The following is a 25716-nucleotide window of genomic DNA, read 5'->3' on the forward strand; positions in this document are numbered from 1 at the left end:
TCTTTATATTCATACACCATGAAGGTGTACATGAAGGTAAAAGGTAATAAATTATGATTTACCTCTATATTCATATAGTGTTTGATTCTAGTTGTACACTAGAAATCATAATTTGCAAGTTTACTATGGCATGGACTTGTAAAGATACAGTAGTTAGGTTGTAATTTAATATGAACTAGGAAAACATTAATACTATAACTCTTCACTATCAAAAGCCTAGATTATTGGCAATCTAAACTTACTTTAAAAAACCTAAATTAAGCAAAAAAGACTATAGTTAACCAAAATTGAGCCCATGTACTTAGCAGCTCTCATTTCCATGCTCTTTTAACTATCAATTTACATAGATTTGAGTGATCTGTTTTCTGAATCCACAGTGAATTATTGTTGGGGAGATGCTACTTAAACAAATAATACTGACAATATCAGAAAGTAGTGACTGATATTTTTCAAGCAAGTGAGGACCTAAAATAGTTGAATACAACAATTCAGACAGTATGGCAGACTGATGATACTCATTTCCAGACACAAAAGTCTGGCACAGCTGTTAGACATGTAGCAGTATCTGTTACTCGTGTTTGTGACCCAGGGATGACAAAGATAGAGTAAACCATATCAGATTTTTCTTGATGAGGCGAAGAATGTGATTCTTAAATTTCGCATTGAAGATGACTGAAATAACTAGTTTCCGTGCTTGAGGGAGTACACTCTTAGCCATCTAGAAATCTCTAGCTTCTCATAACTCAGACATGCTTATACTCTGAAGGGTCCTGTGTGTGTTTAATGTAACTGGAACCTTAACTACTGAAAGGTAAATAAGTTCAATTGAGAAGAACATAAAATTGTACAGGCTTGCTATTTAGTTTTATGTAATGTTTGATGTTAGCTATTTATTATCTATTACATTTTCTTAATAATAGAAAAATAGGTACTTAAACATTTTAACTACTTTTAGATATATTTTGGATAGTTGCATAATTCTGGCACAACAAATAGAGTACCACTTATTATTCCATTTGATTTGACTTTTTGTATAGCTAAAATTATTATAATAAATATTTTTATTCAAGTCCATCTCTTGAGTCTAAGCAAAGGTTTTTGGAAAAGTACTGAAGTTTGTTAGGTTTATAAGAAGAAAGTTGTAGAGGAATGCATACATAAACTTAGGACATAGCATTTTGTTTTAGACTTCTTTATACCTGAATAGCTTAGCTAATTTGCTAAATTTCTTGAAACTCTTGATTCCTGAAATGGGAGATTGGGTTTTGTAGAATGATATGAAATTTTTACTATAAATGTAAATTTACAGTTCCCTTTATTGTGAAAATAAATTGCTTTTCTTTGCATGTTGTTTATCATAGTAACTCCTTCCCCTTTTTTTTCTAACAAAAGTTATTGAATAGTTATTTTGTACTTTATTTAAGTAGCATATTACTTAAATATGTTGTCTATAAAATATCTTCTTTGCTTTCCTAGTTATAAATTCCTCAACTTTTTATGTTTTAAATCAGTAAGGGTAACTTATACATTGAGAATGTGACAGATTGGTTTGGAGAAAGTATTATTTTTTTAATTTAAAAAAAGGAACACAAAATGAGGAATATAATCCTTTCTATAAAATATATACAACTTTGTTATTTGTTGTTAAATTTTCATCTTGTTATTCCAACTGATGCAAAATTCATTTTGAAAAACACTGAAATAATACAGATCTTTCTTCATTGTCAGCAGGATGAGATTGTCTGAAACGAAGAATAGGTATGGTAGTTTTCTTAGATTTTGTACCTCATAGGTGGCAAAGACACTATCAAAACATTTGTTAATAAGCTTTAAAATGTACTTAGGAGGTACTTTTGCAACCCAAATGCACTGAAAGTGGCAGGTAAACTTTTGAGAAAATTTGTATTTTAGAAAATAACATAAAATTCTGAGTATGGTTTTTATTTGCTATAGATTATGTTAGCATGTTGCAAACATTAGAAATTGTTTTTAGAATCGACCTTAACTTGGAGAGTGATGAGATACACACATAGTATAGAATTAAGCTTAGTGTGGCCTAGTAGAATTCATTAAAGTTTTTTTAAAACAATCATAATGTGTTAGATTGAATTCAGTCTTTAATTATATGTATCTTATTAAATATTTTAAAACTAATAGGCAAGTGATTATTATTGAAGTTCAAAATTGAAAATGTTAATGTTAGTTTTGAAAACATGGCTATACACATAAACTTATTCCTATGGCCTTAACATCTCTACCTTCAATGTGTTCTAAATGATACTTGTTTCGTTTGTTAATTTTGTTTTGGTATTTTGTTTTCCCTAAAACATTTATTTCAGGTTTAGGTTGTCTTTTTCATAAACATTAATTCAGTAATCTTGCCAGCTAAGGATAGAATTAACAGTGTTACAGTTGAAATATATAGTAGTTTACTGTTTTTTTTGTTTTCTGAAAAAAGGTGTTTTTAAATATTATTTAGATACACCATAAATCTGTTTACCCTGCAGGTGTGATGAATGCAGACTGTGCTACCATTTTGGTTGTTTGGATCCTCCTTTGAAAAAATCTCCTAAACAAACAGGCTATGGATGGATATGTCAGGAGTGTGATTCTTCATCTTCTAAGGTAAGGGGGGGAAAACCTATAAGAAAAAGTCTTGTTTCTGTTTATTTTGATAGCTTTTCTACATCTCACCATCAGCTTCCTCATTTAAAAATAATTGGTATATGAAGGACCAACATTTTAATCTGATGCACTTTAAGAAAATACGGCTTTGGTGATTTTATTGCCCTTAAAGAGTAAAGAACTCTACTGAAGTATATAAATTTTCTCTATAAATATTTTAGCTGTGCTGGGTAGCATGTTAAATAGTTATCTAGTAACCAAAACTTGTCATCGTCTGCTATTTACCACCCCTAGGGAATAACCAATAAAACCCAATTTAATTTTATAGATGACTCATCTTAATATATTATCAATATATTATGAATTTTTATAATGTGTGTTCTTTGAGAAAACTAGTTTTTATATACTAAAATTTTTTATGATAATTATTTTAGATAAGTAGAAAGGATGAAATACCTAATAAATTTGTTTCATAGTTTATCTCTGAAAATAAACTATTGAAATTACATCTTTTGAATATCAATATTATAACCTTAGACTTCTCTGGTAGCTCAAACCTTTAATTGTGGTGATCAGCATTTTAAGTAACTATGTGTTTTATTTAAAATGTGTGAGTGAATAGCTGGACTCCTGATGCTTTGACTCACTTGACAGATACATTGAATATATTTGAACTAAGATAATACAATTAGGTTAAACAAATTATTCTTCTTTTAAATAGACAGCAAAAGCTGACTGTCTATTGTAATATGAACTTCAAGCCATCTTTCCTAAATGCCACTTCAGTGCATTTGTTTTTCTTAGGGTGAATTAAAATTGACACTGAATTACTGTCTGATTATGGAATCAAAAATACTCATTTTATCAGTTAAAATGATTTACTCAAGCTTACCACAGATACCATCTGTAAAAGATTTTGTATTAAAAATTACAGAAAAGCATTTGGCTATAGGGAAAAAAACTATTTTTTTCCCAATGAAATTTATTAAAATTTTATATATTTTATATAATGATTATTAAAATAGAATATTATGCATTTTATTTAATAATCAAGCTTTTTTACTCAAGATTTTAAACTATATGATATCAAGAACAATTTTCCAGCTATTAAGACCCATATTTAAGATAGAGCATATTTAATATCAAAATATTTTATTATATAATTTAAAAATGCTTTCTAGAAATTATATTTAAATGAAAAAATAATAGTGTACTGTAGATTTTAAATAATCATCTTATGGGACTGGGACTCTTTGTGATGTAATTTTTCTAAGTGTGTTTTTTGTTTGGGATTTTCTTCTACCCTCAGAAAGCAATTAGGAAAGCAATTTTTGAAAAAACATTTATTGCATTTTATGAATAAATCTTTTTCTATACATTCTTTCAAAAATGTTTTCTACTACCCTAGTTATGTGGCATTGTATTAAATCCAGAGTGCCTTTGTTAAGTTATATAGTAACTTCATTAATGAACATTGAAAATGCAAGGGGATGTATTTCACATATGTTAGGAATATATAAAATGAATATTTTGTAAATGCAGTAGGTGCGTGCCAGTAGCCATTGAGTTGTTCCCATATTTTGTTTTTCCCTCTGTTTGAGAGAATAAGATCTTTGAACTCTGAATGGAAATCTATTAGTAAGATACATTGTTAGAAAAGTTGCATTGTACTTGCTGTACTCTGACCTGTGATTGAATGAATACCAGATGTAAACAGCCAGCATTTTCAAACTTTCATCTAAATATGGTATCTCACTGCTGAATGTCACAGCAGTTTACTGTAAGAATTACAGCAGTGAAATGGATTTATATTTTTATCATATCAAGATGAATATTATATACTTTTTTCGTATGAAAAATTAAGCAATGTAACAGTTAAGCTGAAAGTTGTGTTAACGTTAGTTGCTCAGTCGTGTCCAACTCTATTGGAATCTCATGGACTTTAGCCTCTGTCCATGGAATTCTCCTACCAAGAATACTGGAGTGGGTTGCCATACCCTTCTCCAGGGGATCTACCCAACCCAGGGATGGAACCAGCATCTCTCAGGTCTCCTGCACTGGCAGGAGGGTTCTTTACCACTAGTACCTCCAGGGAAGCTTAATTCATTCCTTTGGATACTTGTGTTAAATCAACTCTGTTTTGCTCACTTTGAAAACTTTCATTCCTGACCAGCAGGTAGTAAATTTCTGTTTACATTTTCTCTTGTAAGGTGTTGACTATTATTGGGTTCCAAGAAGAAAACATTGATAATGTCAGGTTTACAATTCAGTAAATTGCTGCAGAAACGCTCAAATTAAGAAAGCAGTATATTAACATCTGTCAAGAAATTAGTATCATTTGGGAGCCTAAAAGAAATCCAGAATAAAAGTTAATACGTTTTGCTTGTCCTTTATTCTCCTCTGTTGGCTTTGGTGGAATGATATTTTTTAGGTAATACTAGGTATATTTGCCATGTTCATATATTATAATGATATTAAAAGCTAAGGTAGAAATAGTTATTGCCAGGAGAAAGGAATCAGTTGCAATAAATTTAGGTGGGGGCAAGTGAATATAAAATTGTTAATAGCCATAAATACGTATATATGATAGTCAGGATTATTAATCCAAGAAGTCTTAACTTTATTGTAAACATTTGACTCCAGTGTAATAAATTGTATAAGGTATGGGTGTGTAGTTGAAAATGTGCTTGAAAATGCATTGCACTTTAAACATTATTTAACTGTTAAAACATTGTCTCTAAATTTTGCGTACTAGTGGAAGCTCTAAAATACTGCCATTCATACTCTGAGCAGCGTAATGTATTTATATATGACTTTGTCTTTGAAGTAATGGGTTTTCTTTTTCCATAAGCTTTGTGAGAGCAAAAATCTTCTGTCACTAATCCTGCCTATTGCTTTTAATTTCACTTTCACAGAAATGAAATTTTGTGAACACAAAAGTCTAACAAGATTCAACATATCTCAATCCATGATATAAAGTTCTAGCTCATGAAAGATAAAATATACCTAAGTATATTAAATTAATAATAATATATAATTAATGATATTGATTTAATAACAATTTACCTAACAGACTTTTTAACTGAGGTATAATTGACTTACATTATGTTAGTTTCAGATACACAACATAATGATTCAATATTTGTATATAAAATTACTTTTATTCTATCCAAACCCACAAAGTATAAGACTGTCTCTGCCTTAACAATCCTTCATATCTAGGTTACTGTTGCCACTAAGTGGCTTCAGTCGTGTCCGACTCTTTGCGACCCCATGGACTATAACCTGCCAGGCTCCTCTGTCCATGGGATTCTCCAGGCAAGAATACTGGAGTAGGGTGCCATTTCCTTCTCCAAGGGATCTTCCCGACCCAGGGATCAAACCTGGGTTTCCCTCATTGCAGGCAGATTCCTTACTGTCTGTGCCACCAGGGAAGCCCATAGGTAATCACTAGGTTTCATGAAAAATGACCAGCTACATGAGCTCAGATATAAATGTTACATGTAACACACATAGAGAGACAAATCTATACGCATACATACAAACACATGCACAAAACATTTTCTTCTACAGACTATGCTTCAAAGATACTTAACTAAGGCAGTAGCTATCCAAGACAATGTGATGTGTTTGTATTCAGTGGGGCTAGTTCATTCCTACCGATCACCAGCATTAGGTTTTCCCCCTTGTGCTTTGCTATGTTGTGAAAATACTGTTGCCATTGAATGATGTATGCCTGGAAAATCAATGCATTTTGTTCTTACTCCTCTATCTCACCCATCTTTTGTTTTTTCTTCCATCCTTACATTCATCCATTTTCCCTAGCCAAATACCTGGATTCATCTTCAGGTTTTCTTCATCCTGTCCCAGATAGACAGTCAGTCACTTGCTTGTACAAGGACTAGCTTGTACATTTGCTAGTCACAGAATCTTGGATAGGTGTTTCCTTAAATATATCTCCAGTTTTTCTTTGCTCCTTTTCTTTACTGTTATTGCTTTTATTCTTAAATTTGTTGATGTGGTATTCACATGGATTGATTTGCAGATATTGAAAAATCCTTGCATCCTCGGGATAAATCCTACTTGATCATGGTGTGTGGTGTATGATCCTTTTAATGTATTGTTGCATTTGGTTTGCTAGTATTTTGTTGAGGAGTTTTACATCTATGTTCATCAGTGATATTGGTCTGTAATTTTATTTTTTTGTGATATCTGTGTCCAATTTTGGTAGCAGGGTAATGATGGCCTCCTAGAATGAGTTTGGGAGTGTTCCTTCCTCTGCAATTTTCTGAAAGAGTTTCAGAAGGATAGGTTAATTCTTCTTGAAATGTTTGATAGAATTCATCCGTGAAGCCATCGGGTCTATGACTTTGTTGGGAGTTTTTTAATGGCAATTTCAATATCAGTATTTATGATGGGCCTGTTCATATTTTTGTTTTCTATTTCTTCCTGGTTTAGTCTTAGGAGATTGTACCTTTATGAGAATTTGTCCATTTCTGCTAGGTTGTCCATTTTATTAGCATATAGTTGCTTATGGGTGTCCATTGTAACTTCTTTTTCATTTCTAATTGTATTTATTTGAGCCCTCTCCCTCTTATTCCACGTTAATATAGGGCACAATTCACTAGTCTTTCTTTTTTAGGGTATACTTGATATAGATCTCAACAACTGCTTTGTACTAAAACGCCCCAAATGAGGATATTTTGATATGGTTAAATGAACATGAATAAAATCCTTTTGAAAGAATATTTATGGAAATGATATATATTCACAAGTGCCACTAAGGATTTAAATACACATCATATATTTTACAGTGACTGTGCCAGTTATGATTCTAGCTTTTCATCCCTGTTCATGCTGTGTTTTGTGAAAAGCCAAATGTATACATGACAGATACTACAAAATGAGCTGTCTTAGCTTAAGACTTCCATTTGCTTCACTCTTCTTTCATCTTTCTAGTACTCTCTTTAGTGGTAATAAGTTGAATTCATATGCATGAAAATCTCATCTAAATCCATATGGAAGATTTTCTGGAACTACAAATTCATGACACACTAGCTCAGGCAAGTGCGGTACTTTTTGTTAATCATTTGTGTTAGAAATCCGTGAGTAGGGAAGTATGCTTTTTTCAATTTTTGTTTCATTTTTTTTTTTTTTTTTTTTTTTTTTTTTTTTTTTTTTGCATTGAGCAGGTAGAATTCTATAACTGAAATTCTTGTGTCAAAATGACATATTGAATATTTATTAGCAAATAAAATAGTCATTGAGAATTTTGATTCTTTAAGAACTGCACAGAACAATCTCTCCAAGGAGTATCTTGCCACAATACATTAAACAAGCACATTTAATTGAACCTGGTGATATTGGAAATTGAATGTCTGAGCTTTATGTATTATGAAGATTTATGAAAAATATAAAATTAAAATGAGTTATCCTTTAAAGTTGTTTTAAATTTGAATTGTATAACTGACCCATAAAAGAGGACTTTTTAATATTTTTGCTATTCATTTGACCTCTAGGATTTTATTTGGCATTAGGTTAGATTTTTAAGTTTCTAAATTTAGCATGGTTGACAGAGAAGTCATTTTCGGGTAAAACTTATACCACTTAACCATCTTAATTCAGTATTCGTCTTCTGAATTCTTCTTCTCTAGAACTTGTATGATGTTAGTGGTTATAACAATATGTTTTATCAAACTTTCCTGAGTTTTGATTTTCCTTTTTACTGATACACTTATGTAAAGTCTAGAGAAAAGTTGTTTACGTAGTATCCTAAATTAGAATCCTATAGAACAAATCTGGTAGTTTGTAGACTTACTAAAAGTCTGAGAATTAAAACTGGTGTGGTTATCCTTCATGATAGCTAGAGTTAAATAATTTAAACTTCAGGTTTCCTCTTTGCTAGATTTCCACACACTTACAGTAGATCTTGTACCTTAACCTAAGCTAAATTCAGGCAGTTGCTGGTTGGCAGGCATAATTGTATAAATGTCTTTTAAGTCTTAATTTATAATAGAGTGCTCCAGATAATATTTTTATCAAGTACTTTGAGACTAATAGCAGTGTTTTGTGATTTTGATAAAAAGTAATAACCATTAACAATTCTAACTATAGTTGGTAAAAGTGAAAGTGAAAGTTGTTCAGTCAGTCATCTCCGACTATTTACTACGCCGTGAACCTTAGCCTGTCAGATTCCTCTCTCCATGGAATTTTCCAGGCAAGAATACTGGAATGGGTAGCCAATCCCTTCTCCAGGGGATCTTCCAGATCCAGGGATCAAACCCGGGTCTCCTGCATTACTGGCAAATTCTTTACCATCTGAGCCACCAGGGCATGAACAGTCTGTTTTGCTGAAAATTGTTACATGGTAAAAATATTACCTGAAGAAAGGGTTCATAAGTATGTCTAGGACAATCAAGTAAACTGCTTTTTGAGCCAGCAATAATGATCAATAAAAAGTTCAGTTCAGTCGCTCAGTCATGTCCGACTGTTTGCGACCCCATGAATCGCAGCATGCCAGGCCTCCCTTCACCAACTCCCAGAGTTTACTCAGACTCAATGTCCATCGAGGCAGTGATGCCATCCAGCCATCTCATCCTCTGTCATCCCCTTCTCCTCCTGCCCCCAGTCCCTCCCAGCATCAGAGTCTTTTCCAATGAGTCAACTCTTTGCATGAGGTGGCCAAAGTACTGGAGTTTCAGCTTTAGCATCATTCCTTCCAAAGAAATCCCAGGGCTGATCTCCTTCAGAATGGATTGGTTGGATTATTAATAACTATTTACAATGTTTGTGACCTTCAGCATGTTGCTTCACTTAATGTGAGTTTCAGATTGCTCATTTGTGAAAAGTTTAATGGCAGTATTTAAAATTTACTTTATCAAGGTGTATGTGGTCAGTAAATAACACATCTTCTCATTCTTAAAAATAAGCAGTCATTTGAGCTGTGGAGAGAAAGGTTCAAAATCAGTGATAATGTTCTGAGTTTTCAAATGTAAAATGTTTTTTTTTTAAGTAATCTGAAGAGCAGTTTGCTGTGTTTTGTATTTTATCTTTACACATTCCAAGTAAAAAAAATTTCTTTTCTCAGAGTTCTACACTAAATAGAGTAAGGTCATGTCTAAGACATAACTGATACAGGCAAGAGTTCCCTTTTAGGGAAAAGTGTTTTTAACCAAAGACATGTTTTGTTAATAGGTGAAGAAATATCAAAGAAATTTCCCATAGACTGGAGGAATATTATTTCCATGTCAAGGTCATGAAACCTATAAACTTGAAACTGAGATGAAAGTAAAAAGTAAATAAAATTTAAAAGTAGCAAACTACTGAAGATAGTTGTAAGATAACTTATGAATTTACTTTATCAAGGTGTAAAAGACTCATCAGACTTAACAAATAGCTTTTAGAGAAATAAAGAAAGTGAAAATGTTAGTCGCTCAGTCATGTCTGACTCTTTGCAATCCTATGGCCTGTGGCTCACCAGGCTCCTCTGTCCATGGGATTATCCGGTCAAGAATACGGGAGTGGGTTGCCATTTCCTTCTCCACCGGATCTTCCTGACCCAGGGATCAAACCTGGATCTCTCAAATTGCAGGGAAATTCTTTACCATCTGAAGCATCAGGGACAGGCATATATCAGCAACATACCCTTTTTTCATATAAGTGTTGGAATACCTTTAAGGATGGAAATGTGGGGAGTTCTGGGCCAGCATTTTTACATTCCTTGTGGTACCTGGAAATTAAGGTTATTAACTTTTAGGGCAACTGTAAATATATTTAGAATTCCATAAAATGATTATGTGCCTTCAATATGTCTCACAAACATTTGTGCCAAAAGAAAGCTTTCCATGAAGTAAATAAGTAAATTTGTACTCTTTCTCAGAAGCTACTAATGCCTGTCTCTCAAAAAGGTAGAATTTAATACATGCTTTATATGTTTAAGTTAAAGTGCAGTGATTTATACATGTAAATTCCTAAGAACCCTGTCTTGACACCTCATACCTTTCTCTCTCTGCCACCTGCTCCCCTGATTCTCAGTGGAAGAAACCATTAATAATATACATCCTTAATAGTATATAAATTTCTATATTTGTTTATCTTCATGTAACTTTAAAAGTAGAATATCTCTTCTGGGAATATCAAATATGCTATTCTTAAAAAAAAATTCTTGAACTTCTGATTTTGATATTATAATTTGAGATTTCCATCACTTGTCAATCTACCTAGCCCAGAGTTCAGTGATTTCTCTTCAAAGTATAGCCTACAGACACTCATCTAAAGCCCTATTAGGGCTTCCCTGATAGCTCAGTTGGTAAAGAATCTGCCTGCAATGCAGGAGACCCTGGTTTGATTCCTGGGTCAGGAAAATCTGCTGGAGAAGAGAGAGGCTACCCACTCCAGTATTCTTGGGCTTCTCTTGTGACTCAGCTGATAAAGGATCCGCCTGCAATGTGGGAGATCTGGGTTGGATCCCTGGGTTGGGAAGATCCCCTGAAGAAGGGAACAGGCTACCTACTCCAGTCTTCTGGCCTGAAGAATTCTCTGGACTGCATGGGGTCACAAAGAGTCAGACACGACTGAGTGACTTTCACTTTCACTTTCAAAGTACTATTAAATAGGCAGTGTGGAGGGCCCATGCAGATCTGCTAAATCAATATTCCTGGAATGACGCCCAGTAATCAGCATTATTATAAGCACCACAGGTGATAATTATACTTACTAATGTTTAAGAACCCCGGGTCAAAGAACCTTCTTTGACCCTAATTTCTTTTAAATTCCTTACACACAGTTTTGTCTCTGAAGTACTCACTTATTGTACCTACAGAATATCATTCATTCTCAGTCTTTATTCTTCTCTAATGGGACTTTCTTTCAACCCGACAAGTAGGTTCAAGGTAGGCTGAGTCAGGTTCAATACTGTAGTATCTCTGGTTTGCTAATATTCCCTTCTTTCCTCATTCTGGAATTGTCCAGCAGTATCTCAAGGATATTCTCTGAACTATAGATTCTCTTTGTCCCCATCAATCTTCTGTTACTGACCTTCATATTTTTTTCTACTTTTATATAGCTGTTGATACTGTTGTACTTCTTTTTTACAAACTCCTTCCTTGCCTTCAGGTTTCCCTGGTAGCTCAGACGGTAAAGAATCCACCTGCAATGTGGGAGCCCTGGGTTGGGAAGATCCCCTGGAAGAAGGCATGACAAACCCACTCCAGTATTCTTGCCTTAGAGAACCTGGTGGGCTACAGTCCATGGGGTCGCAAAGTCCAACATGACTGAGCAACTAAGCACACACATCTTTGCCTTCAGTCAACCTGTTTTCTTCTGGTTTTCTCTCCCTTTTATCAGAATTTTTTTTTTTTTTTTTGCCTTTTGATAAGCTTCTTTTGCCTGTTCTCACTGTCTTTTCTCACTCTGCAGGTGACAGCATCCATATCTAAGGGTCACTACCATACCAGTTTTGCTATAGGAATACCTGGGACTTAAGATTAATGATTCATCTACTTACTTTCTCTGAGTTAATGTTAATCAAGAGAGAGAAAGTTTCTATCTTTTAAAATATTATCTTTCAATCTAATAATTAAGACATAATGTAATGATAAATTTACATTACATTTACAAAAAATAAGTGTTATTTGGCCATTTCCGTTATCTTATAGTCTCCATTTACTATAAAGCTTGAATAGAATATGCTTAACTAGGAGAATACACAACAACTTGATCTCCAGGTGAAATATTAGTGTGAAGATATGATTAAATATAATTGAGGTGTCAGGCTCTATTTGAGTTTTGTTTAATTTTAAAGCTGCTACTGCTAAGTCACGTCAGTAGTGTCCGACTCTGTGCGACCCCATAGACGGCAGCCCACCAAGCTCCTCCGTCCCTTGGATTCTCTAGGCAAGAACACTGGAGTGGGTTGCCATTTCCTTCTCCAGTGCATGAAAGTAGAAAGGGAAAGGGCAGTCGTTCAGTCGTGTCCGACTCTTAGCGACCCCGTGGACTGCAGCCCACCAGGCTCCCCGTCCATGGGATTTTCCAGGCAAGAGTACGGGAGTGGGTTGCCATTGCCTTCTCCGAACTTTAAAGCTAGAGAGTAGTAATTCAAAATAACAAGTTTTTAGTGTAATAAAATTAATATCCTTTATATAAATCTTGCTTTAAAAAAATTCATGCTTCTTACTCTTTTTTTCTCTTTTCTATTCCCTGACTCTACTTTTCTGGAGAAATTTGAAGTCAGAAAAAAGAATTACATATTTTATGTGTGTTTTAAAAATTTTTTTAGAGATGTAATACATGGTTATTATAGAATATTTGGAAAATTTTAAAAACAAAGAAAAATATTAAAAATTACCTGTAATTTATAGTACCTAAATGTAATTCCATTTCTGTTCATGTCTCTGTGGTATATTCTATCTCAACCTACTCCCTAAAAATTACAGTTACACTATACATTCTATTATATACTTTTTGCTTCATGTAACTGCGTTATATGACAATTTCCCATAGTGTTAAATACTCTTTTCTAATGAGATTTTTAAAGTACTGTACAATATTTTTTTGCTCAGATACTCTCGGTGTAGTTTCTGGGTCAAAAAAAAGGAACATTTTAAAAATAAAAAAGAACACCTTACTAGTAATAATATTAGTAATTAACATGCGTTGAGTACCTCTATGTGCCTAGCATTATGTAAGCACTTAAAATGTATAATCTCATTTAATCCTCACTATATGATATATTACTGGTTTTATGGTAGCTACTATTTTTCATCCCCTTTTTTTTTAATCCCCTTTTAGATTAAAAAAGATGAGGTTCAAAAAAGTTAAGTTTTACACAGCAAATATGTGGTATAACAGTGATTCAAACCCAGATCTGCCTGATTCAAAGCCTTGTTTTAGAAATTTGATTCTCTATTCCTTGTTGCAAGAGGTTCTCAAATTAGATTTTGTCCTGAAGCCACTTTAGATTTTCATCATATAGAAACTCAGTTAATTTTTCTTTTACAAATAAACACTGCTAGTAATAGGAAAAGGAAAAGTGTTTGTTAAATGGGATCTATTCTGATCTTTTTAATGAATAGGAGACTAAAGATAATTATTAAATAAATCAATTAAGGATGTTTCCCCTATAAGGTATTAAAAGATGGACTATAATTCTTCAAGGGCATTTCTTTATAAAATTCAGTGAAGTAAATGCCTATGTTTAGGGAGCATCCACTTGACAACATAGATGATTTATGTGGTCCTGGCAGAATCTAATCTATTAATTGGAGGGAAGTGAGGGAAGGGATCTAAAAGTGAAAAAAAAAATTATTAGGCACTAAGCATTGTGTTTTAGCTGAGTCAAATATTACTGCCTAATGTTTGTCATGAGTTGTAAAAGTCTGAAAGTCTGTACTGTAAAGAGAAACTGAAACCAACCACATACAATCTTTTTGCAAAGATAGTTTAAGAATATTTGGATTTGCACCATTCAGCCACTTTATGTATAAACTGGAAGATTTTGTATATTTTTTCAATGTTAGCGTAATTTTACAGTAAAAGATCTTATTCAGAAACAAATATCTTGTTTGTCGGTGGATCAAAACTATTTATTATGCAGTTTAAACTCATATGGGTTAGTTCTTTTGTTAATTTTTTGTTGTTCTTTAACCAAAGAGTATGAAATTGTTACCTCATCTATAAAATGTTTGAAAATGTTTCATTTCTTCTTGACAGATAAAGATCCATCTATGAGGCTTTTTATTCCACTGTATCTTGACCTGTGATCTAGCTCAGCCATCTACATTCTTTTGTGATTTCAGACTTCTATAGGTTATTTTAGCTAACTTTAGTAAATTGTTCTTTTTTACTTTGGACCATATTCATATGCTAAATTTAAACTCTGGTCACCTAAGATGCAATCTTTTTTAATGTTTTCTCTGAAGGTTTCTTAAAGGTTTATGTTGCAGTGTTATATTGTCATTGAAGTTAAGTTGGTTTTTTGTTAAATGTACCTTCGATAATGGCTACAAATGATTATCTGCTTCGCTGGTTTGAAAACTCTTTAAGGTATGCCTATAGAGGTTAAAAAATTTTAAGAATCACTTTGAAAAGTTCAAAATGCATCAGAGCATTTCTTTCAGTTCACTTTTGTGTTCCTGAGGGACTCAACTATTTTTTCAACTTCTAAAGACAAAAATAGTATTCTAAAATTCTGTTTTTAAAATATAGATTAGCAGATATTTGTGATCTGGTTTCCAAAGCATAGATATATATGATGTGCGTGTGTGTAGATTAGTTGCTCAGTGGTGTCTGACTCTTTGTGACCCTATGGACTGTGTAGCGTGCCAGGGTCCTCTGTCCATGGAATTCTCCAGGCAAGAATACTGGAGTGGGTTGCCATTTCCTTCTCCAGAGGGTTTTCCCAACCCAGGGATTGAACCTGAGTTTCCTGTGTTGCAGGCAGATACTTTATCATATGACCCACCAGGGAAGCCAATAAGATACATAGATTATAAGAGGATATATAGTAATATATATAATATAGTCTAAAGCAAATCATGAAGGTGAGATGTTTCAGTATTATTTTCTTATTTTAATGCAACAGTGTCAAGAAAAAAATTGTTACTTAAATAACTCAATTCAAACTTTATTCCAGGATCCAGTCATTAGTTTACTTACCATTAGTCAGTTTATCTCCACTTCATGCCATTTTAGGATTATGAGTGAAGTGGATATTTTTAGAAAGTTTTCTTTTCTCTTTTAAAGAAGACAAAGTGATATATAATTTAGACATCTTCCAACCCTTTCCTTGTGACATTTAGTGACGACGTGGAAGCTTTACCCTGTTTACACCATAAATATTATATAAAGTATAATCTTATTCTCCTTTTCTCTTTGACTGCTTCTTTTGAGTTCTGCTACTCATGATGTAATTTTTGCTATGAGATAAACTTTGTTTATTCATGACTGCGGTTCCCAAATCCTCCAGTTTTCTCTTTTTTCATAGTCTTTCACCTCTTCTTGTTTTTCCCAGACGTAGTGAGAGCAGCATTTGGAAACATGACATTCTATATATTTATCAACTGTATTATGTTCTTTCATCAGTAAAAAGCTTCCCTAAGATAGAAAGCTCCCTCAGTCAGTTTAGTCGCTCAGTTGTGTCCAGCTATTGCAAACCCTAAGGACTGCAGTACGCCAGGCTTCCCTGTCCATCACCAACTCCCGGGGCTTGCTCAAGCTCACGTCCATACAATCAGTGATGCCATCCCACCATCTCATCCTCTGTAGTCCCCTTCTCCTCCTGCCTTCAATCTTTCCCAGCATCAGGGTCTTTTCCAATGAGCCTGTTCTTCACATCAGGTGGCCAGAGTATTGGTGCTTTAGCTTCAGCATCCTTCCAATGAATATTCAGGACTTCCTTTAGGATTGACTGGTTTGATCTCCTTGTAATCCAAGGGATTCTCAAGAGTCTTCTCCAATACCACAGCTCAAAAGCATCAGTTCTTCAGTGCTTAGCTTTCTTTATAGTCCAATTCTCACATCTGTACATGACTACTGGAAAAACAATAGCTTTGACTAGATGGAGCTCTGTCAGCAAAGTAACATCTCTGCTTTTTAATATGCTGTCCAGGTTGATCATAGCTTTTCTCCTAATGAGCAGGCGTCTCTTAATTTCATGGCTGCAATCACCATCTGCAGTGATTTTGGAGCCCCCCAAAATAAAGTCTCTCACTGTTTCCATTGTTTCCCCATCTATTTCCCATGAAGTGATGGAACCGGATGCCATGATCTTAGTTTCCTGAATGTTGAGTTTTAAACCAACTTTTTCACTCTCCTCTTTCACTTTCATCAAGAGGCTCTTTAGTTCTTCACTTTCTGCCATAAGTGTGGTGTCATCTGCATATCTGAGATTATTGATATTTCTCCCAACAATCTTGATTCCAGCTTGTGGTTCATCCAGCCCAGCATTTCTCATGATGTACTCTGCATATAGTTAAATAAGCAGGGTGACAATATACAGTTTTGACCTACTCCTTTTCCAATTTGGAGCCAGTCTATTGTTCCATGTCCAGTTCTAACTGTCACTTCTTGACCTGCATACAAGTTTCTCAGGAGACAGGTCATCTGCTATTCCCATCTCTTTCAGAATTTTCCACAGTTTGTTGTGATCCACACAGTCAAAGGCTTTGGTATAGTCAATAAAACAGAAATAGATGTTTTTCTGGAACTCTCTTGCTTTTTGATGATCTAGCGCATTTTGGCAGTTTGATCTCTGGTTCCTCTGCCTTTCCTAAATCCAACTTGAACATCTGGAAGTTCACTGTTCACATACTGAATTGATGAATTTTGAGCATTACCTTGCTAGTATGTGATATGAGTGCTATTGTGTGGTAATTTGAACATTCTTTGGCATTGCCTTTCTTTGGGTTTGGAATGAAAACTGACCTTTTCCAGTCCTGTGGCCACTGCTGAGTTTTTCTCTGTTCGTTTCCAAGGCAAACCTTTCAATATCACAGTAATCCAAGTTAATGCTCCAACCAGTAATGCTGAAGAAGCTGAAGTTGAATGATTCTATGAAGTCCTAGAAGACCTTCTAGAACAAACACCCTAAAAAGATGTCCTTTTCATTATAGGGGACTGGAATGCAAAAATAGGAAGTCAAGAGATAACTGGAGTAACAGGCAAATTAGGCCTTGGGGTACAAAATGAAGCAGGGCAAAGGCTAACAGAGTTTTGCCAAGAGAACGCACTGGCCATAACAAACACCCTCTTCCAACAACACAAGAGAAGACTTGACACATGGACATCGCCAGATGGTCAACACCGAAATCAGATTGATTGTTTTCTTTGGAGCCAAAGATGGTGAAGCTCTATACAGTCAGCAAAAACAAGACTGGGAGCTGACTGTGGCTTAGATAATGAACTCCTTATTGCCAAATTCAAACTGAAATTGAAGAAAGTAGGGAAAACCACTAGACCATTCAGGTATGACCTAAATCAAATCCTTTATGATTATACAGTTCAAGTGACAAATAGATTCATGGGATTAGACCTGATAGAGTGCCTGAAGAACTATGGGCGGAGGTTCGTGACATTGTACAAGAGGCAGTGATCAAGACCAGCCCCAAGAAAAAGAAATGCAAAAAGGCAAAATGGCTGTCTTAGGAGGCCTTAAAAATAGCTGAGAAAAGAAGAGAGAAACGGAAAGATATACCAGTTTGAATGCAGAGTTACAAAGAATAGCAAGGAGAGATAAGAAAGACTTCCTCAGTGATCAATGCAAGGAAATAGAGGAAAACAATAAAATGGGAAAGACTAGAGATCTCTTCAAGAAAAATAGAGATACCAAGGGATCTTTTCATGCAAAGATGGGCACAATAAAGAACAGAAATGGTATGAACCTAACAGAAGCAGAAGATATTAAGAGGAGGTCGCAAGAATACACAGAAGAACTACACAGAAAAGATCTTCATGACCCAGATAACCACGATGGTGTGATCACTCCCCCAGAGCCAGACACCCTGGAATGTGAAATCAAGTGGGCCTTAGAAAGCATCACTATGAACAAAACTACTGGAAGTGGTAGAATTCCAGTTTAACTATTTCAAAACCTAAAGATTTTGCTGTGAAAGTGCTGCACTCAATATGCCAGCAAATCTGGAAAACTCAGCGGGAACCTCCCTAATAAGGCCAAATAGAGTTAGTTGCTTTTTTTTTTTTTTTAATAACGCGCCATGGCAATTTGAGGGGTTGTGGCATGGAAATCCTGCAGTCTGAAACAGACACCTTTAAACAACATTAAATAAAGAATATAAAAGGAGACAATAGAAATGGTCATATCTGTTCTCTATCTTAAATGTGTGAAGGACTATCCAGACTACTATTTTTAAAAGGCTGATTTTCCTGTTTAGTCCAATCCAAGCAACAGTTAGAACTGGACATGGAACAACAGACTGGTTCCAAATAGGAAAAGGAGTACATCAAGGCTGTATGTTGTCACTCCGCTTATTTAACTTATATGCAGAGTATGTCATGAGAAGCACTAGGAAGAAGCACAAGCTGGAATCAAGATTGCCAGGAGAAATATCAGTAACCTCAGATATGCAGATGATACCACCCTTATGGCAGAAAGTGAAGAGGAACTAAAAAGCCTCTTGATGAAAGTGAAAGAGGAGAGTGAAAAAGTTGGCTTAAAGCTCAACATTCAGAAGACGAGGATTGTGGCGTCCGGTCCCATTACTTCATGGGAAATAGATGGGGAAACAGTGGAAACAGTGTCAGACTTTATTTTGGGGGGCTCCAAACTCACTGCAGATGGTGACTGCAGCCATGAAATTAAAAGATGCTTACTCCTTGGAAGAAAAGTTATGACCAACCTAGATAGCATATTCAAAAGCAGAGACATTACTTTGCCAACAAAGGTCCGTCTAGTCAAGGCTATGGTTTTTCCAGTGGTCATGTATGGATGTGAGAGTTGGACTGTGAAGAAAGCTGAGTGCCGAAGCATTGATGCTTTTGAACTGTGGTGTTGGAGAAGATTCTTGAGAGTCCCTTGGACTGCAAGGAGATCCAACCAGTCCATTCTGAAGGAAATCAACCCTGGGATTTCTTTGAAAGGACTGATGCTGTAAGGCCACCTCATGCGAAGAGTTGACTCATTGGAGAAGACTCTGATGCTGGGAGGGATTGGGGGCAGGAGGAGAAGGGGATGACAGAGGATGAGATGGCTAGATGGCATCACCGACTCGATGGATGTGAGTCTGAGTGAGCTCCGGGAGTTGGTGATGGACAGGGAGGCCTGGCGTGCTGTGATTCATGGGGTCGCAAAGAGTCGGGACACGACTGAGCAACTGAACTGAACTGAAATAAATTTTGTCCCTGAATTCAACAAGATGCTCATAGAAAGCAACTTATTTTTTTTCATTCCAGTACCTTTAAACAAGCTCTGATAAATTTTCTTTTTTGGGGTGACTTGTGGCTTTTCCAGTCTTCTGAGGTATTATTAATAAAAGTTCTCTTTTTTAATATAGAAAATCTAGTCCAGTTCAATATGAAGGTTTCAGACCCTCAACTAGTTCAGAGTTTCTCCTCTCACCAGCTCCAGGTCTGCTTCAAACTGGGAAGTCTACAGTTTGAAAAGGGCGCATCCTGAATTTTGATTCCTGTGCCTCCTTCCTTTAGTAAAGTTTTAGTGGTTCCTCACTGTTTAGGACTTCCCTACTGCTGTTTCCTTGAAGTGAGAGAGGTGTTCTTCAGTGGGTTACGTAGAACTCATTTTCTGAAGTCTTTAAGTCTTTAGTCTTTTGGCTGCTCCCTGATTGGCAGGCTCACTCCCACTAGGCCATTCCTCTTTGGCTAGATCCCTTTCTAAACAACAGAGTCTTGCTCTCTTTCGTGGGTCTTTCTCATTTGTCCCGTAAGCTAAGAGCAGTCATTACCCCTGCAGCACTGCATCTTTGCTGCTCTGCCTTTACAACTGGAAAGACGCATCACCACCTCATCTGAGTGTCCCTCAAAACTCTGAGGGGACAGGTCCTTTGAATACACTTCAAAAGCATCTCCCACCAATCTCAGTGTCCTTGGAACTCCTAAGGAACAAACAGTCTGAATACTTTTCAGAAAGACTGTCTCATATAGGGACTTCCTATAGAGTACATCTTTTAAAGAAATCCTTACTCTCCAATCTCATTTTCCTCATTCTTCAAGCTTCTCCTTTGATGAATCTTTTTATGTGTGAGTCTTTGAAGACAATACTTTCGAAAGTATATTGTCAGTGAATAGTTTTAAAAAATGAAATTTTAGACTTCTTATGAGAGACCAAGAGATAAAATGTCACCTACCCTTTATTTAGTCCTTTTGTATGAGAAGGTCAAATCATTCTCAAATCATCAGGACTCAAAACCATCATTCTTTTTTCTTAATTTGTCCACTTCTTTACTTTCTGCCAGTTTCTTCTCAAGACCCCCAGAACATCATCTTCTTTCTGATTTTATCTACCTCTCCTTTTTCAAGGTATGATTTGGCATTTTAATAGATACTTTTAAAAAACATTAGAGTCCTCTGTTACAATTCATTAACTTTCTCTGCATTTACTGTATTGTTTCATCTTAAATGTGTTGGCTTCTTTTTTTTCCTTCTCTCTTCTGCCTAAAAATAACTGGAGGAATTTGTAGACTTAGGTTCACTACAAATTTTATGGTTCCTAAGTTAAACCAAGCCTCATTGCTGTTTTTTGTGAGTTCCTTATCGGATTTCTTTTTGCAGTTATTTCCGATATTTGCCACATTTGTCAAGTCTCAGTTTTATTTACAGCACCCTCGTTTTTTTCTAGATAACTCTCTTACTTTACTGAGGAAAAAAGGGGCCATAACCTTATCACATCCCAACCTTAAAAAGTCTTTTGTTACTTTTTCTGCTTCAACTTTTGTTACTTTCAAAATACCTCAATCTCTTATTTCTTTTCTTTTCAGAAGAAAAAAACAAATGTCACTTACTTTTGTTCTTTATTCCAAAAATCTTTCTCTTCAAAATCTAAGTTTTCATCAAGTCCCCCTACAAGGTTTTTCCAATCAGGTTTTTGAAAGATCACTTTTCACCTATCCTTCCAGCTTACAAAACTCCAAGAAGCTCTTCACTGTCCTCTACTCTATAGTGGACAGTGAAAACTGACAGACATCAGAGTTTTATCCTGGACTTTGAAGGCTGTCTATAATCTGGCCTCATGCTAATATTCTAGATGTATCTTTTCCCGTCTCACTGTCTCTCTCCCCACTCCCCACACCCTTCCCTCTCCCTTTTACAAAGATCATCAGAGTGGCATGTTTGTTTGTTTGTTTGTTTAGTGAAATATTCAGCTAAATCCTAATTTTCCAAGTAGTCTTTAGGACTAAACTAAAATTCTTTTGCATTTTGCTAGACTGTTCATTTGACATTTGGTAGGTGTTTCTTTGTATTGTTACTCATCTTTTTGTGTCTTAGCTCTCCTTACCAGCTACATTGCAAACTCTTAGAGAATATTTTTTTTTCACATTTTTTTCAAGACAGGAACCTAAATGTTACACATGATTTTTTTCAAAGATAGATTTAAAAGCACTCCTGGTAGTGCTTCACTGCTAGCTTGTTTCCTGTTTGTTGTTATTGAAATTATTTTTTAAACTTTCATTTTACTGAGTGGCAACAAAAGTGGTACAGATTCTAGGTTTTGCCTTAGATGCCCAAGGCTATTTTTTGAGCAGTAAATGGATGTCTGAAACATAAATTTCTTCCAATGATGACCCAAATATTGCAGAAAAGACCTAGAATAAGAGATGTAAGAGAATGTCTCTTCAGCAAGTTTGAAATACTGTCCTTTCTTAGAATTGTTTCTGTCTAGGTCAGTCAACATTTCTGCTAACATTTTAAAGTGCCTATTGATTATGGTAAATTGCCTTGAAATAAAGATAACAGTTTTTAGTTAAAAAGAAACTGTCTCTTCCAGAATGAAGAACACCAGAGTCCTCTGAGATTTTAAAGACAATCTGAAAGAAAATGTCCATTTCAATATTTTGTATAAATATTTGATAAGTGTAACATTTGATAAGAAACAGTAACTCTTTTATTTATATAGATACATTCTTTGTCTTGATGGACCTACCAATAAGTCTGCAATAGGAACCTCATTTTGTTGAATAAAAATCTGTATAATATTCAGAAGGTATGCCACATGTTCTCCTAGGTACTTGAGACTTACTAAAATAATCAGACATAAATGTGGCCCTTAAAAAGTTATGTTCTAGTAGGATAGATAACACATGTATAAATATAATTATAAGATTTAAAGTGTTAAATGTCTTTAGAAGTTACAGATAAACTACTGGGAATTAGAAGACTAGAAGCATTGCTTTCAAAAACAAATTTTTTAAGATTCACAGGAAAAAAGATTATGAATAATGTGTCATCTGAATGGAATTACAAAAATTAGGTTGGATGTGGGCTTCCGTTGTAGCTCAGTCGGTAAAGAATCTGCCTGCAATGCAGGAGACCTGGGTTTGATTCCTGGGTTGGGAAGATCCCCTAGAAGGAAATGGCAACCCACTCCAGTATTCTTGCCTGGAGAATCCCATGGACAAAGGAGCCTGGCAGGACTAAACCAAACCAAGGTAGGAATGTAAATCCGGATAGACAAGGTTATGCAGCACACACCAAAAAAAATACAAAATTTTTATTGAACTAACACAAGTTGATTTCTCATGGAAGTAACATGTCAATACAGTTTGACAGAGCAACTCTGTATATCATAGTCACTTGAGGACCCAAGCTGCTGGCAGTTTATTTCAACATATGTGCTTCACGGCACTGTAGAAGGAAATAGAGCAAATATGGAATGACCTTTAAAATCTTATCTGGAAATTGACACCTTGAACTCCATCTTATGGTACACAAATTCCTCAAGTAAAACCTAATGTTAAGAGGCCAGATGCTACCATGTGCTAACATACTTCAAAGGCCTTTTTGGTATTTGAAGCAGCATAGGGAGAATCCAGGGAAAGAAAGAGTATATATACAGTTTGTACAGGGAAACTGCGTAATAATTTGAGAAGCAGTAATTGTACTAATAATAAATGCTAATATGTTTAATTTTTTTTCTTTTTGCTTTATTTTTTAAATAGACTTTTTGGAGCTGCTTTCAGGTTACAGAAAAATCGAGTGAAAAGTACAGAGTTCCCTATATGCCCCTCATTCCTGCCCCTACACCTGTAATATGTAAAACTGTAGTAATAGTTCCTCCTGTTATTAACATTTTGTATTAGGGTGGTACATTTGTTACAATTAATGAGCCAATATTGATACATCATTACTAACTAAAATCCATAGTTTACATTAGGATTCACTCTATATGTTGTATATCCTATGGGTTTTGGAAAATGTATGATAGGGTATATCTACCGTTAGAGTATCACAGAGGATAGTTTCACTTCCCTGCAAATCCCCTGTGTTCCACCTATCTGCCCTTCCTGCCCTCCCCCTAAAATCCTGGTAACCACAGATCTTTATACTGTCACCATACTTTTGCCTTTTCCAGAATGTCATACAGTTGGAATTACATAGCACATAGCTTTTCACATTGGCTTCTTTCACTTAGTAATATATATTTAAGTTTTCTCCATGTTTTTTCACGGCTTGATAGCTTCTTTCTTTCTTTCTTCTTGTTTTTATCCTTTACATTTTAGGTTCACAGCAAAATTGAGTGGAGTACAAAGAGTTTCTGTATACTCCCTGTTTCCAAAGATGTACAGCCATCCTCCCCTGCTTGTGACATCCTGCATCTAGTGGTACATTTGTTACCATCGATGAAACTACCTTGACACATCAGTACTACCCCAAGTCCATGGTTTACATCAGTGTTCACTCCTGATTTTATACAGTCTGTACATTTTGACATACATATAATGAATTATGTCCATCATCACAATATCATGCAGAATAGTTTTATTACCCAAAAAATCCATTATGCTCCACCTATTTACTCCTCCCTCCCTTTTCCAAATCTCGGGCAACCACACATCTTTTTATTATTTCCATAGTTTTGGCTTTTCCAGAATGTGATATAGTCAGAATCACATACTATGTTTGGGTGTACCACAGTTGGTTTATGCACTCACCTGTTGAAGGTGAGAAAGTGTATGAGTACAGTTAGTTTGTTGTATATACAGCAGTCTTGGTTGCTTCCAAGTGTTGCAGTTTATGAATAAAGCTGCTATAGACACACATGTATGGATTTCTATGTGGACATAAACTCGTTTGGGAAGAACCAAGGAGCATGGTTACTGGATCATGTGGTAAAAGCATATTTAGTTTTGTAAGAAGCTTTGCCAAACTGTCTTACAAAGTAACTGTACCATCCTGCATTCCCACCAATAATAAATAAGAATTCTTATTGATCCACATGTTTGTTAGCATTTAGTATTGTCAGTGTTTCAGCTTTCAGCAATTCTAATAAATATGTAGTGATATCTCATTATTGTTTTGATTTGCAGTTCCCTTGTGACATGTCTTTCATATGCTTATTTTCTATCTATATATCTTTTTTGGTGAGCTGTCTCTTCAGATCTTTTGCCTGAATCTTAATTTGCTTTTGTTTTTATTGCTGAGTTTTAGAGATCTTTGTATATTCTAGATTCTTCTCCTTTCTCAGATTTGATACAAATCTCAGTGTCTCTGAGTTTATTTTGTTCATTTTTTTCAGATTACGTATATGAATGAAATTATACGAGTATTTGTTTTTCTCAATATGATTTGTTTCACTTAGCATAATACCTTCAAGATATGTCCATACTTTCGCAAGTGGCAGGATTTCATTCCATGAAGAAGGAAATAGCAACCCATTCCAGTATTCGTGCCTGGGAAATACCATGGACAGAGGAGCCTGGCAGGCTATAGTGCATGGGATTACAAGAGTTGAACACAACTAAGTGACTTCACCACCACCACCACATATATAATCAACCAATCTTTGGCAAAGGAGTAAAAGCAGTTTAGTGGAGAAAATGTAGTCTTTTTAGCTGATGTATTTTTAATACAAAGCAAGTGGTTGGGAGTTTAAATGGATCCATAACATAAAAGATTATAAATATCTTATCATGAATTTGTAACCACTGAAGTTCTGTTTGGTGTCCTTTAGGGGATGTTAAGGATCAGAAGAGGAGATATCATTTAGACCAATGATTCACAAGCTTTTTTTGAGTTATTATTGTATATAGTTTGTTACATATAACCTAAAGATTTTACAAAAAGCATGCTGATAATTTTTGTTCTTTTTGTTTTTCACTAAAATGCTGATCAGTTTCCACTAAATTGATTTTACTACCACTTATATTATTAAATAATTTGAAAAATATTGATCTGGTTAAAGTGCTTTATTTTACAGTTAAGGGAAGTGAGACTCAGAAAAGTAATCTCATGTGAATCTCAGGGTTATTCAGCTAGTTAATGGCAGAGCTATGACCAGGTTAGTGCCAGTTAGTACTTTTTCTCCAGTCATTTATTAATCTACCACTGAGCACTTCAGAAATAATTTTATATTGTCATTAAATCTGCTTAGTGATTAAAAACAAGTTTAGTACTAAAATATAG

General features: G+C 34.9%; 1 protein-coding gene across 7 annotated transcripts in view; it reads left to right on the forward strand.

Moving 5' to 3' along the window:
• Positions 1-25716, forward strand: part of PHF14 (PHD finger protein 14) — a 196711-nt gene that overhangs the window by 138091 nt on the left and 32904 nt on the right. For 6 of the 7 annotated variants that reach the window (XM_040260573.1, XM_040260571.1, XM_040260570.1 and 3 more), the window contains exon 17: positions 2508-2625. In XM_040260573.1, the coding sequence (XP_040116507.1) occupies positions 2508-2625 (118 nt within the window). Of the gene's footprint in view, positions 1-2507; positions 2626-17237; positions 17277-25716 lie in introns of those variants that run through there. The other variant, XM_040260577.1, reaches the window with a different exon arrangement.

This window comes from Oryx dammah, unplaced genomic scaffold, assembly GCF_014754425.2.
Source record: "Oryx dammah isolate SB20612 unplaced genomic scaffold, SCBI_Odam_1.1 HiC_scaffold_18, whole genome shotgun sequence".
NCBI lineage: Eukaryota > Metazoa > Chordata > Mammalia > Artiodactyla > Bovidae > Oryx > Oryx dammah.